The sequence below is a fragment of the Otolemur garnettii genome, unplaced genomic scaffold, assembly GCF_000181295.1.
Source record: "Otolemur garnettii isolate 467f Iridium unplaced genomic scaffold, OtoGar3 scaffold00175, whole genome shotgun sequence".
Lineage (NCBI taxonomy): Eukaryota > Metazoa > Chordata > Mammalia > Primates > Galagidae > Otolemur > Otolemur garnettii.
The window spans coordinates 1,416,599-1,430,709 of record NW_003852570.1 but is presented as its reverse complement, the minus strand read 5'-3'; the positions used below and the strand labels follow the sequence as shown (position 1 = coordinate 1,430,709).

Below are 14,111 nucleotides of genomic sequence, written 5' to 3'. Positions count from 1 at the left end.
AAAAAAAAAATGGAAAAAAAAGTGGCTCACATAACAAAATCCTAAAACTACAGATGTTAGTGTGGATTTGGAAGAAGAGAATCACTTTTGTACTGCTGGTGGGAATGCAAGCTAACACATTACTTTTGGAAAGAAGTTTGGAGAACACTCAGGGATCTAAAAGTCGACCTGCCGTTTGATCTTGCAATTCTTCTACTAGGTGTATATACAAAAGACCAAAAGTCACTTTGAAACAAAGATATTTGCACCAGATTGTTCATTGCAGCTCAATTCATAATTGCCAAGTCATGAAAGAAGCCCAAGTGCCTATCGACCCAGGAATGCGGTATATATATACCATGGAATACTATGCATCCTTAAAAAGAGATGGAGACTTTACCTCTTTTATGTTTATGTGAATGGAGCTGGAACATATTATTGTTAGTAAAGTATTTCAGAAATGGAAGAAAATGTATTCAATGTACTCAGTACTTTTGTGAAGCCAATTTATAATTGCTCACACTTTCTTGTGATAGATAGATCACAACTATAGCCCAGGATAAAGGAGAGAAGTGGGGAGGGTAGGAGAGGAGGGGGGAGGTTTGAGAGAGGGAGGGTAAATGGTGGGACCACACCTATGGAGCATATGGCAAAGGTACAAACCAAATCTATCAAGAATTGAACATAAATGTCTTAACATAATAATTAATTAAATGAGGTGAAAGCTATGTTGCTTAGTTTGATGTAAGCACTCAAAATATATAAAAAATCAACACATTGTACCTCACAAATGCATAAATGTATTCTTGATCTATGTCTATATGACTCGATAAAGGGAGAAAAAATAAAACAAAGCCACTCATTTTTCTCTATTGAAGAGAATATTTCATGTTAAAATATTAGAAATATATAAATTGTAACCACATACCCTAAACTTATATGTAGTGCTTCTTTGAAGATTTCTTACAGTGCAAGAGAGATCTTCTCCATTGTATTTAGGTTTAAAACCTAACCCCTGGAAATGAAAGGCAATAAACTTAGGAATCAGGAAGGCTTGGGTTCAAGTTCTAATTTTAACTTATTTTCCATATGGGTGATTCTGAGCAAGTCCCTTTAATGTCTCTATATAAGAAAATGAAGCTAATTTCTATGTTGAAGGACTAATATTTCTTAGGATTTAATGTAATAATGTGTGTGAAAGTACTTAGCATATTCCTTGCAACATAGAACACTTCTTAATGAGAGCTACTCTATTTAAATTGGGGTAAAATATACATAAAAATTACATTGTTTTATAAGTTAAGATATTCAATATAGACTTGAAAGTTCACAATGGAATGAAACAGATGCTCATCTACATCAGGAATCCAGGGAAATGAGGAAAGGGTAGAATTATGTTGAGGTGCTCAAGATCTGTGTAATCACCCAAGGTTATCTGGTATAGGTCCAAAGTTGAAGAACTGATACATTTCTCTGAGTCTCTATGCTATAGTTATGGATACTGCTGACTCTAGCTAATTTGCAGGGACTTGGGTACCTTCAGATCGCCCTGTGTAGGCCTGTCTAAACTTAGCTTTGTATTGTTCCCATCTAGAACACAGAGAATCAGGAAATATTCAGTTTCTGACTGAATTGAATAGAAAACAAATTAATCAAATTTAAAATATTTTCAAGTGTAAATTTTATAAAAAAAACTAAAACTGAAGTAGATGATTAAAATATATGTAAAGAAAACTTACAGATCCTGCTTCATCCATTTCTAATACATAAGTTAGAGTGCCATTTGGGTCTCTGTTAGCTGGGGCACACCATTCTAGCAGCAAATTACAGATTCCTGCTTCTTTTAGCTTTGGAGGTAAAGGTGTTGGAGGCATAGTTCCTGAGGTATGGAAGACTGCAATTTCACTAAAATCACTGAAAAATAAGATGAAAATATTAGCTTCAGTGTTTTATTAAAGTATAGAGTTTTAAATATTGCAAATAAGTCAATGTACCTCAAGCCAAAGTTATTTTTGGCAGCTAATCTGAATGAATATTTTGTAGAGGCATTCAGTTTAAGGATCTTGTGTTGTTTCATGGTACCTATATAGCAGCTTTTAAAATCTTCACCTTTTCCCTTAATAATAGACAGAAAATATTAGAATGTCATAAAATGTTATAATTAATAACAAAAATTCATAACAATAATCATTCAAAAATAAGTGGTTTAAAAAATACAACTGTATACCTCATCCCATTCCAAAAGGAAGCTCTTTATTTTGGAACCATTATCATTGGCACCCTAAAAATATCAGAAAAATTAAATTATGATGGGCCGTTTTTACAAGTAACACAAATATGCTAAATTTATGTATGTGTATTTATATGATATGTATATATGTATATACATTTAAAGTGGTATAAATTACTGTAAAATTAAACTGTTTATAGTTTGGTTTTGAAGCAATCCAGATTTTAAAGTCAAAATTCGCTCTTTACATTCTAAAAAATGCCCAAATTCTGTTTTGTTATATTTTCTAAATAGTATACAATAAAAAAAGGGCTTAAGTAAATTGAGAGGAGATGTTAGTAACTACAGTTATAAATAACTAAATTTAGGTTATAGAAATGGATAATTCAACTTTTAATAATTATTAAAATCTTATTAACATTTATCAATTTACTTGGTTCTTGGTATCAATACAGAAAAGAGAGACTATTATACAGAAGAAAAAGGGCTAAGGATTTAGGTCAGATGAGGCATGCATAATTCCATATTTAAAATTCAAGAAACAGTACAAAAAGTGTTTTTAAATTATGAAAACATGTTTAGGTTGTTGTGGTAGTAAAAGTCTTACTTTCCACTGTAAATTCAGGCTGCTCTTTGATCGGTTAATCAGCTTGGGTGGAAGTGGAGGGTCTGGTTCGCAACCTGGGGTTGTAAAGCTAACCACTTCAGACATAGTTCTGTGTTTTGAGCTTCTTATGGTTGTGACTCTAAAAATGTAATGACAATTATTGCAAGCTTTTAAATATTTATCAAAATATATGTACTACATTGCAAACATGGACTTCCATACACATTTTCTAGGAGCTAATTTTAAAAAAATATACTAATAGAGCAAAGTTGAATAGATTCTCTATAATGATTCCCAAAGTACCTCTCATTTGTTCTAAATGAAAGTGAACTAATGCTGGATTCGGAGGTATATTGTTTTGAATCATTAATGAAAGGCCACAGGGCTGGAAAATAGTAGGGATGACTATATAAATTATAAGTAGTGAACTGTTACAGACTGAGGAGTCTGGCTGGATACAGGGTAGGGGTAGGTTGTGTAGGATGGAGTTCTTACCTTAAAAAATAGGCCATGGATGGTTGTAGATTAAGTAGGGTAAATGTAACTTCATCACCACTGTGAAGATAACATTTGTTTATAATGGATCTTTCACATATTTAAAAACTCAGTAATGAGTCCTAATTTTATATATTCAATGGCAAAAATAGAAGTAAATTCTCCTTAGAGTTCGGATAACTTTAACTACTTTTATATTCATACAAAATAGTGATTTAATAATTCAAAATACTTCATTTGTGTGCCAAATTAATAGAGCTTTAAGAAATGAAAATTTTCCATTTTACTACTACATATTCTTTGTACTATAACAGTACAAATTTGCCTTTAATTAGCTTATTTTGAGTAGTGTAGACATGAAAGCTTCAAAGACACAATTCAACATGGAAGTTATTCATTAAGTCACACAGAGCAATTTATCTTGGGTGGGCACTTTTTGCTATGGTGAATAGAGTGACTGTACTCCCACACCAACATCTTCCTGAGCAAATAGTCACAAGGACTTAGGTGTACTCTACCACCTGAAGAAATTCCATCAAGTTCTAGACCCTAAAATATCCTCCAAAAAAGCTCAAAGATTAATATTTCTCTTTCTTTCTTTCTTTTTCTTTCTTTCTTTCTTTTTTTTTTTTTTTTCAGTTTTGGACAGAGCTAAGTTTGAACCTGCTACCTCCAGTACATGGGGCCAGTGCCCTACTTTGAGCCACAGGTATTGCCCAAAAGATTAATATTTCTAAGTGAAGGCTGATACTTCTGAGGAAAGGCCACTTAAGGTGATCAGAGCAACAGGCAAGATCAATTTTATAAAAATAATAATGATTTTTGTAAAGGGCATAATTTTAGAGAAAGATCACCATGTATATTTACTCAAAAGTTATTTTATTTTATTAATTAAAGATGGAGATCTTGCTATCTTGCCCAGGCTGGTGTTGAATTCCTGGCCTCAAGAAATCTTTCTGCCTCAGCCATGAGAGTCACTGGGATTACAAGCATGAGCCATCACATCTGGTAAAGTTAATTTTATAAATAGCTTTTCAACACATTTGATGTATTCATATTCCCCTACCTAATGTAGAAGATCATGTATTATAATTCTTAAATTAAAAAATTTTAGTTGCTAATTATAAAAAAAAATCTTTACACAATATATAGCTAATTAAAATCATCATTTTGAGTCTCTGAACAAAGATGACAAATTCTAGGAGATAAATTTTAAGATGTGTTATATTTTATAGTATCATGCAGGCAACTCCACTATTTCTGAACTACTTATGTTCTAGTTGTTTTGTGGGCATAAGAATTTTTCTTTCTCCACCACTTGGCATTTCATTTTCATAGTACTTCTCTTAGTTTGCTGTTTTTCAGATTGCATTTCTATTCAGTCCAGAAGTTTCTTTGGAGTGGCTGGTTGTGCTCTTTCTGTATCCTACTCTGTTGGTATTTCCCTCTCAGCATCCTGCTTCTGTCTTTTGAATACATTTCTAAGTTCATCTTGATATCATAGCTTAGACCTTATAATTAGCTTCTCTAATGAATTTATTCAGAGAGCCCAAGTTTTAAATTACCATTGCAATGTAAATACCTTGAGCGTGTAATCAAAGCCTTACCATTATATGATACTTTCTAAGTAAAAAATGAAAAGGTGAATTGGAGAGAATCTTTTCTTCCTTCAGTCTAAACTTGCCTAATAATAAGTCTATAAACTGAAGTGAATGAATGGACCAGATATTTAAGATCTTTCTAAACTCTAATATACTTATGATCCACTGAATTTTGTTGACTGGCTTGGTAACCTGCCACCATTTAGAAAAATATTTCTGTAGAAAAATGCATTTCAAGTTTAAAAATAAATTGCAGAAAAAGCTTTAGAACTTAGGCTAGGTAAGTTTGGGACTATATGCTTACAGAGCATATTCAAATTGAATACAAGAAATTATTAAAAAGAGACTTACATATAAACATTTTTATATTTTCCATTTTTACCACTGTTAGATATTGCCAATTCAAATGTTACAGGAGATTTAGTATGGTCACATTTCTCAGAATTATACCAATTCCATGAAATAACAGCAGATCTTGTTTGAATATCAGAAACCTAAAATAACAAAAATTGAAATAGTGTACTTAAAACCTATAATCTGTAAGTTATGATGTAGTCTTTCGATAAGTCTTAGTCAATGCTAAATATGTTGTCATCTTAGGTGCTTAAATATTGTGATTAAATAATGAACCATTAATCCTATCCTTAACAATATTAAACTGAATCTTTATTTATTGAATTGCTGAAAGCTTTAACCAGTTAACGGCTTCAAACTACAACTGTACTAGAGAAAAGTACTGGTGAATTTGCATGTTTTATATTGACAAAGTTAATTCAAAGGAATCTGTAAATATTCACTTTACTTACTGAAGGTTTCTCAATGTTGAAACAGCATGACTTTCCAATTTCTATTTTGCATTCTAAAAGTAAAAAAAAGCACCCCATACAAAATATTACATTAATAAAGCCAAGAGAAGGAAATTAGATGTCTATTATCAGCTATAAATATATTATCTTCAAGAGATCTACTATACACTTAATAGCAATTCACATTGAAAGATTTAAAAGAGAAATCTAAAGCATGTACTAATAAATTCTAACAAAAGATAAACAAAAGTACCCAATTTAAATACAATCATGTAAACTTTGGATCATGGAGTAATTTGCAATGTTTCACTGGCATGTAACTAGAACAAATTATATGTATGAGGAATCATTTCTTCATGATATTAGAAGGCAGCTTAATTGTGTTTTTTGTACTTACTAAGCCTTAAAAAGGAGGGAAAAACCTATCTTTTGCAACAACATGGATGAATCTGGAGGACATTATGCTAAGTGAAATAAGCCGGGTCCAGGAAGACAAATGCAGCATGATCTCACTTACATGTAGGATTTAATAATGTTAAAATCATACAAGTAGAGAGTAGAATGATGGTTATCAGACTGGGGATAGTGAGAGGGAAGGAATGGAAAGTTGATCAAAGAGTACAAAGTTTCAGATATATAAGAGGAACAGGTTTTGAGATTTATTGCACAGAAAGGTGATTATTATAGTCTCAATAATTATGTATTGTATATTTCAAAATAACTAAAAAAGTAAATTCCAAATGTCTTACCACAAGATACGATAGGTAAGTGAGTTTATGAATATGTTAATCATCTTTATTTGAACATTCTACGTGGTATACATGTGTTAAAACATCACAGTGTACCCCATAAATGTATACAATTATGATTTGTCAATAAAAGAGAATATTAATAATAAAATATAAAAAAGTAGAAGTAAGAGGATAAAGAATACAAGAGGAAATGAAAGTAGAAAATGGCACCTAATATTAAAAGTACACTAGATTCCTAAACTAATGTTTAGAATGTTTATTCACAGGCAACAAAACCAAACTCCTGATCTTACCTTTTTCTGCCACATTTGGTGATGGGCTCTTGTTTTGTTTTTTACCTGATTTCTGCTTGATGTTTTCACCTCTTGCAGCTGTGTGTTTCTTTCCATGACTAGTTTCAACCTGAGCACTGACAATGTTGGAGATGCTGAGAGCATTATTGGAAGTACTGAAAGCATTATAAATGGCAGGAGTACTGGGAGCATTTTCAGAGATGGAAGTATTAGGAGCACTGTCAGAAACAGAAGAGCTTAGAGTACTGTCAATAGCTGATGGTCTGGGAGTACAGTCAGTTATTGATTGCCTAGGAGTTTTATCACAGATGGCAGTCTTTAGAGCATAATTAGTACTAGAAGGGCCCAGAACTCTATCAGTGGTGGCAGGGCCCAAGGTAGAATCTATGAGTGAAGTGCTAAGGGCATGGTCAGTGGAAGAATTACTGGGAGTTTTCTCAAAAATATTAGTGCTTGGATGTTTGTGAACAGCGTAAGTATTGGGAATATTGTCAGCATAAGTGTTTACATTGTCCACAGTGTAGGTACTCGAAGTATTGTCAACAGTGTAGGTGCTTGGATCGTTGTCTATAGCATAAATGCCTGAAGTATTGTCAACACTGTAGGTAGTGGGAGCATAGTTCATAGTGGAAGTGCTTGGAGTAGCAGAAATACTGGAAAAATTATTGGTTTTGTTCACAAGCAAAGAGGTGTTGTTAACCATATAGCTCTTCTTATGTCCACCAACTTGGCGTTCTCTCACTTTTTTCTTTGTATGTTCTCCCATTTTGGCAGCTCTTTCATCTAACTGGTTATAATTTGCTCTTCCGTGTGAATAGGTTTCTAAAAGAGACAATTGAATATTGTTTAAAAATTATAATAATTACATTTCTCAAGGTCTTTCTTATCAACAAAAAAGGAACATTGCTAAGCCACGTTTTACCTTTTTTTCTACTTTGCTTTAAAACAGTCATTACATATGTGTGTGTTTATAATGTAATGATATGTACCAAGGAAAAACACAAGAAAATATAGTGTTTTCCTGGGTAGTAACTCAACTTCCAAATTTTAAGGTCTTAGTATTACTCTAATGTTGACCCTCCACTGTCTTTTATATTCCTGGTACAGGGCATTAAAAATTTAAGACATTTAAAAATGGCTTTTCAGTATGATTTTATAGATGCAGTCCACTAAAAATGAGCATCACAAATCACATGCTATATTAAAGTAAAGCAAATATTTATAGAAAGTTCTGTTTAATGAGTGTTTTGCTGAATATTTATCTCTTAGGTTTCTTCCACTACCTAAGGATAACATATATGCACAAAATGCAATCATTCATGGAACTGTTAATATCTTTCATTTTGTTTATTTTAATAATTCTCCAAAGCCACTAATTTTAATAAAATCAAGGTATTTATTGTTTAAAAAAATATATACTACCATGATGATCTTGGTATATAAATGTTGCTGGTGATGCTGTCAACAGTGGTGGTGGTGGTGGTGGCAGCTGCTTTGGCATAGTTTCTTGAATGTAAGGTGGTGGAAATTCCCCTTGAGCTGGGGGATACATCAACAGAGGGGCTTGTGGATATATAGGAGAGGATGATGTTATGAAGTGAGATAATTGTTGCATAGGAGCAGGCATGGATGTGTGATAGTCAATTGTCTGAGGCACAATAATAATTTTGCGAATCCCATTCTCTTCCACTACCTAAGATGGAAGACAGAATCATATAAGTATATTAGAATTCATAAAAATAATATTTTTTCAATTAAGTTTTGAATTTATATCATATACTCTTAATTCAGAAAACTAAAGCATACTATAATGTCAAGAAGGTAAGATAATTCTTCCTTTTCCCCATGTATATTGGTTTTAAAGGGGTTATTTTTGATAATAGATAATATATTGACATGGTTCAAAATGATAAAGTATAAAGAAGTGTATGATTAAGTTTCCCATTTAACTCTCATCTGCTCAACAGATGCTCAGAAAAATATCTTGAGGAGATAACTACTGTTCTTAGTTTCTAGAATTCTTCCAGAATGTCTTTATGTCTATATAAACAAATAACAATGCAAATTTTTATTTTTCCTTTTCTTTTAGGCATGTGGGTTGTTTCCAGACTTTTGTGATTACAAATGGTATTATAATGAATAAACTTATATATTCGTTATTCAAAAATTGTGACTATATGTCTGTAGGATAAATTTCTTAAAGTGGAATTTCTGGAGAGAAGTTATATTCATTAGTATTTTTATTAGATATTTCCCAATAGATAATCCATTTAGAATTAAACCATATTGTATTGACTTATTTAGCGTATTCATCATCTCCATAGCTGTGTAATAGACATAAACAAATAAACCACTAAGGCAAAAACTATAAAGAAGCATAAAAAAACATATTGTCCATTATAAAATTTCTTAGGCCGTGGGTTATTTGATTAATCTCCATAGAAGCCATACCTCCTTACCCATTTTAGATGCTTGATCAACATTCCAGGAATTTCTTAAGTGAGAATGAAATACTGAGAATGACATACTGCTGAACTGAAAATATAATTTTAATAACTAAAGCACACACACTACAAAAGTAATTGCCGAAGCAATTTTAATAAAAAATTAAGACAGGTTAAAGTACCCAGAAAAAAAAAAAAAAAAAAAAAAAAAAGAAGAAGAAGATTAATGAATATGAAGAGATCCGAATTCATTAGATGAATTAGATATCATTTACAAGACTATCTTAGGGAGGATGAGTTTTAGAGATTTATTTAAAAGCAGTTTCTTTTTAGCAGTGATGATAACAGTAAAGTGAATTAATAAATAGTATTCCAGAAGTCCTCTTATCACAGACTGACATATGAACAATGTTGAATGATAACTAAGAGCTAAACACCAAATAAAAACCATATTAGCATACCTGAGACATGTAGCCATTAGGAAGATATATTGGTGGCAAAGTGCCACTTGGTGACATCAGCGGTACATCGGCAGGTCCTGAAAGAGAATTATTATTAATAAATACCTTAATAACTTTAAACAAAGTCCATTACATCAGCCAGTTGACTTTGCACACACCTTCAAGCTTAATATTCAGCCATTTTGAAAATGTATGTTGTTTACTCACAAAGGAGACTTGGTCAGAGTATAGATGAATCAATAAAAATCCATAACAATCCATGGAAAATAATTAAAGCATATACTGAGTACTGGGTAAAATTTATAAAAATTGTTGGTCCTACTGCTAATAAAAATGAACTATAAGCTTTCTGGTATAATTGTAATTTTACTTGTTGATTCTTTCTTACCTATCATGGTTATATATTGAGTAATAAAAGTTTCACTTTGTAACCTAAAAAATATTTTATAATGACATTACCTAATAGAACTTAAGTAATTTTTCATTTAAAGTTTCCCACCAAAAATAGTAAAGTGAAAAAGGATTTTATTTATTCTTTAAATTTTAGATAAATAATACCAGAGTACAAATGACTAAGTGACACTGTATTTATCAGGAAAAGTCCAAGTTATAGTTTAGTTCTTCACCCAGGAGGTGTGCCCCATGCCTTTATATTGTGTCCATTAAATGAGAGCTTACCAATCTTCATCCCTCTTCATCCCCATCACCCCACAGGAATTTGTGTTTTTCTTTCATGTGGGCATGTAGTTGTTTTCTATTGGTTTCATAAAAATATGAAACATGTCATGAATTTGCATGTCATCCTTGTGGAGGGGCCATGCTAATCTTCTCTGTATTGGTCAATTTTAGTATATGTGCTGATAAAGTGAGCATAGTAAAAATGTTTTTAGAAAATAGCATGTAATAAAGGACTCAACACTCCTTATGTTATGCCCTACTTTTATATAAGGTATTCTTACTGTCTTTAAACATATGATTTTATTGCAAATAAACATAAAACACAAAATGGAAACTTTGATATGTTATTTTTATCTGAAATTACTATAATTAGTGCTCTATTCTAAAAATATATGCCACTTTCAAGTCCCAGAATAGTAATTTAGTTTTAATAATGGGAAAATAATGAATATGAATTTGTGATAAACTTTATATAGTAGCCATATGAAAGCCTTTGTTTGATGAATTTTTAGAAATTCTTCAGATATAGTTCAAAATCACTTTAGGATAAAAATAATTGGCATAAAATCAATAATAATCATCTCACTTTGAAAAAATAATAAAGCTATGTGAAGCAAGTATTTATTAATTTTATATTACTACTGAAACAATTCTATATGCTATCCATTTGCTATTATCTATCTATATATACCTGGTATATATACCAATTGCTAGTAAAGCAATTTCATGCTAATATTTTTCACTGTGTTTGATTTCAAATAATATACATCAAATTACACTTTAACTAACCTTGAATATTCTGAATGTTCCCATCATCAGACTTGATGGTGAGGGTCTCCCCAGGGTTAACTTGCACCAATATTATCTAGAAATAAATAATTCTTTGATGATATACTTTCCTGCTAATTTATGAAAAAATATTGTGTTTCCAAATAATATTCAGAGTCACTAATTTTGAGTGTCTCAAAATGCTAAAAGAGACAAGAATTGAATCAAAGGGAACTTAGAAGTTCGATACCCTTTTTAAGATCAGATCCTCCCAGATCCAAGTAAAATTTAACATAATAAGGTCACAGAAAAGTGCATTCAGATAGAAAGCCCAATACCCCCAAATGAAAACCTATAAAATGAAAAAGACAAATAAAACTCATATTAAGCTAAAACTTAAACATACTTGTTGTATCCAGTACTGAGGACAAGAAGGCCATCTGGTATATCTATTAGGATGAGTCATCATTGGTGAATAATTAGTAGTATACTGTGTTGCAACAGTGCTATCTAGATGATAACTCTCTATCTAGTAAAAAAAAAAAAAGTAATTTTAATTTTAGTAAGGTCATTTTAATCTCAGTTCCTTTTGATGTGATGATATCAAACTCATAAGCTAGAAGTACAATCTTTGCTCTTTTTAAAACTGAAGATAAGAAAAGTTAGTGATGATCTCTTTACATTACATATTGAGATAGGACTTCTCTTGAATAGAATGATTTAAAGAAAGAGCAGATGCTAAATCTGAACTATTTCCTCTCTTTTATTTATGGAAAACAATTCTATACATAAAAGTTACTGATTCTCAAATATAGTATTTTTTCTTTTTTTTGCAATTTTTGGCCAGGGCTGGGTTTGAACCTGCCACTTCGGGCATATGGGGCTGGCGCTCTACTCCTTTGAGCCTCAGGCGCCACCCTCAAATACAGTATTTTGAAATAATAGAAAGTTGAACCCATATCTATGAATGAGTATGGAGGAATTTTAATTTGTACTAGAGTCATATTTTTATCTATGAATCAGAAGAAACTATGGATAGTATAGAATTAAGGCACAACACCAGGATTTTTGAGCTGATCAAGGGAGGCTGAAAAAGCAGTTAAATAAATCTCAAAGGAGGTTGTATGTGGCCTAAACTAGTGTTAAATGTTGCAAGCAATTGTAAAAAGCCTACAAGAAAGATCAAGCAATGTTGGTGAAAAGGCCAAAAACTTCCAAAATAAGTGATCGATAATAAAAAGGGATACACTTTTTCTAAATAAAAACTAATACTACATTCAAGAATATTCTGACCAGTTATAATGAAAAAATTTACCCTTACCTCGTTCATGGGATCCCCATTGATAACGGGAATTATAGGAGGTATTTCAGTAAGAGTAGGTGCAAGCCCATGTTCATTCATGTCTAAAAAGATTAGCTTTCACAATAAGTGATGTTTCTGAAAAAAACATTAAATCTTAATCAGATGAAGTCATAGTTTCAAATGATAAAACACAACAAAATACTCCTGAGAAAAGCCATTTTTATTTTTCTCCCTAGAAATGTTTATATTACTGAAATTATTTTATGGCAACATTTCAAAATCATCAATGATCTTCATAAATGAGAGTATAAAATTCGGAGTCAAGGATTTTTGCTTGAGTCTTCATTATTCAGTCATATGTTGGCAAAGATATCTTCATTTTGCAGCATGAAGAATGTTTAGTTAAATAAATCATTGATTATTTTATCCACTTAGATCAAGTTCAAACAACTGGTTTCTTGTAAGGGTTAACAGAAATATTAAACTACATCGTAAGAGGGAGTGCTAGCCTAATTCAACCCCCACGTGAAAAGGCGGAATAAAGAGACCGGTGCTGGTAAGTAAACAGGATAGAAGTAGCTACATTGTATAAGACTTAGACAGAAACGCAGAGCACAGCGCAGGGCCCCTCCCATCAGAACAGCATAACCACTCCCCCTCTACTAACCCTATATAAGATTGTACCAATCCCAAATAAACAGCTTCGGCTCAGCCTTCTCCCTATACTGTATGAGTGGTTGTGTGATTGTGTCCACCCTTTCCCTTTCCTTCTCCCTCTCATACGCCAATCACAAACTCCCCAACGCCGCCTGCCGGTCTGGCAGTGTCAAGTGGAGGTCCCACCGAGATCTGTGTAGCTCCGGGAACAGGGAGCGAGACAGTCTTCAGACCGTGGAGGCGGCGCGCATAAGTCCGCAATCAGGTAAGTGCACTGCCCCCCATACATAGTCCTAGAGAGACGTCTAGCGACCCCAGTGCCCGACGAAATGGGTGGACAACAAGGGAAACTAACAGTCAGCCTTAAGGCGCTGCTGAAGCAGCATGGAATAAAAGTCCATAATTCCACCTTACAGGAATTTATAAGCTTAGTGCAGGAGAGCAGTCCGTGGTTTGCTTTCGGAGGGGCTTTGAACCCCAGGGATTGGGAACAAGTCAGACATGATCTCACAGAGCACTTGAAGAAAAGGGGACCAAAAGACTTTCCCACCTGGGCATTCTCATTATGGAGAGCGGTTCTAGACGCCCTCCTCCGTCCAGCTCAGGTCGCTTAAAAGGAACTTAAGTTAAGTGCAGGAGGATTTTAAACGAGCATAGGCCGAGTGTCAGGGGACTCAGGATCCTCCTGAAGCATCGCAGGAGGAAGGGGAACAGGTGTCCGGGCCCTTATACCCTGACCTCTCATCCTTTAGATCCCTGACACAAGCAACAGGGCAGAAATAGAAGGGGAAACAGAGAAGGGTTGTGGGCCCTTTTTTGTGAATGAAGCTCCACGGAGCAGCCCTCCTGGGGTCCCCCCCCCAGCCACCACCTGCTGTGCTCAGATGCCTCCACAGCAGCGTCCACGGCAGCAGTGGGGCGCACCTGTTACCCCGGGCACCCCCAGCCGGCGGCAGCACCGTCACCTCAGCCGCACCACCGGGCTGCGGGCAGCTGAGGGCAGGCTGGGGGCGCGGGCAGCAGTGGGAGGCGCTATA

At 33.5% G+C, this 14,111-nt stretch overlaps 1 protein-coding gene and 1 non-coding gene across 2 annotated transcripts in view; both read right to left on the bottom strand.

Moving 5' to 3' along the window:
* The window catches only part of LOC100957064 (fibronectin type III domain containing protein 3C1-like), a 42,058-nt gene extending 29,542 nt beyond the window's left edge, over positions 1–12,516 (bottom strand). The window contains exons 1-14 of the mRNA XM_012811805.1: positions 12,436–12,516; positions 11,521–11,643; positions 11,136–11,211; positions 9,669–9,745; positions 8,186–8,456; positions 6,764–7,585; positions 5,719–5,771; positions 5,264–5,406; positions 3,312–3,371; positions 2,817–2,955; positions 2,207–2,260; positions 1,974–2,095; positions 1,719–1,893; positions 908–994 (exon numbers count right to left, since the gene is read on the bottom strand). Coding sequence (XP_012667259.1) covers positions 908–994; positions 1,719–1,893; positions 1,974–2,095; positions 2,207–2,260; positions 2,817–2,955; positions 3,312–3,371; positions 5,264–5,406; positions 5,719–5,771; positions 6,764–7,585; positions 8,186–8,456; positions 9,669–9,745; positions 11,136–11,211; positions 11,521–11,643; positions 12,436–12,516 — 2,283 coding nt within the window. The remainder of the gene's footprint in view (positions 1–907; positions 995–1,718; positions 1,894–1,973; positions 2,096–2,206; positions 2,261–2,816; positions 2,956–3,311; positions 3,372–5,263; positions 5,407–5,718; positions 5,772–6,763; positions 7,586–8,185; positions 8,457–9,668; positions 9,746–11,135; positions 11,212–11,520; positions 11,644–12,435) is intronic.
* Positions 10,436–10,541, bottom strand: LOC111728649. The gene has a single exon (XR_002775882.1). It is a non-coding gene; the product is annotated as a U6 spliceosomal RNA (small nuclear RNA).
* Positions 12,517–14,111: the final 1,595 nt, after the last annotated feature.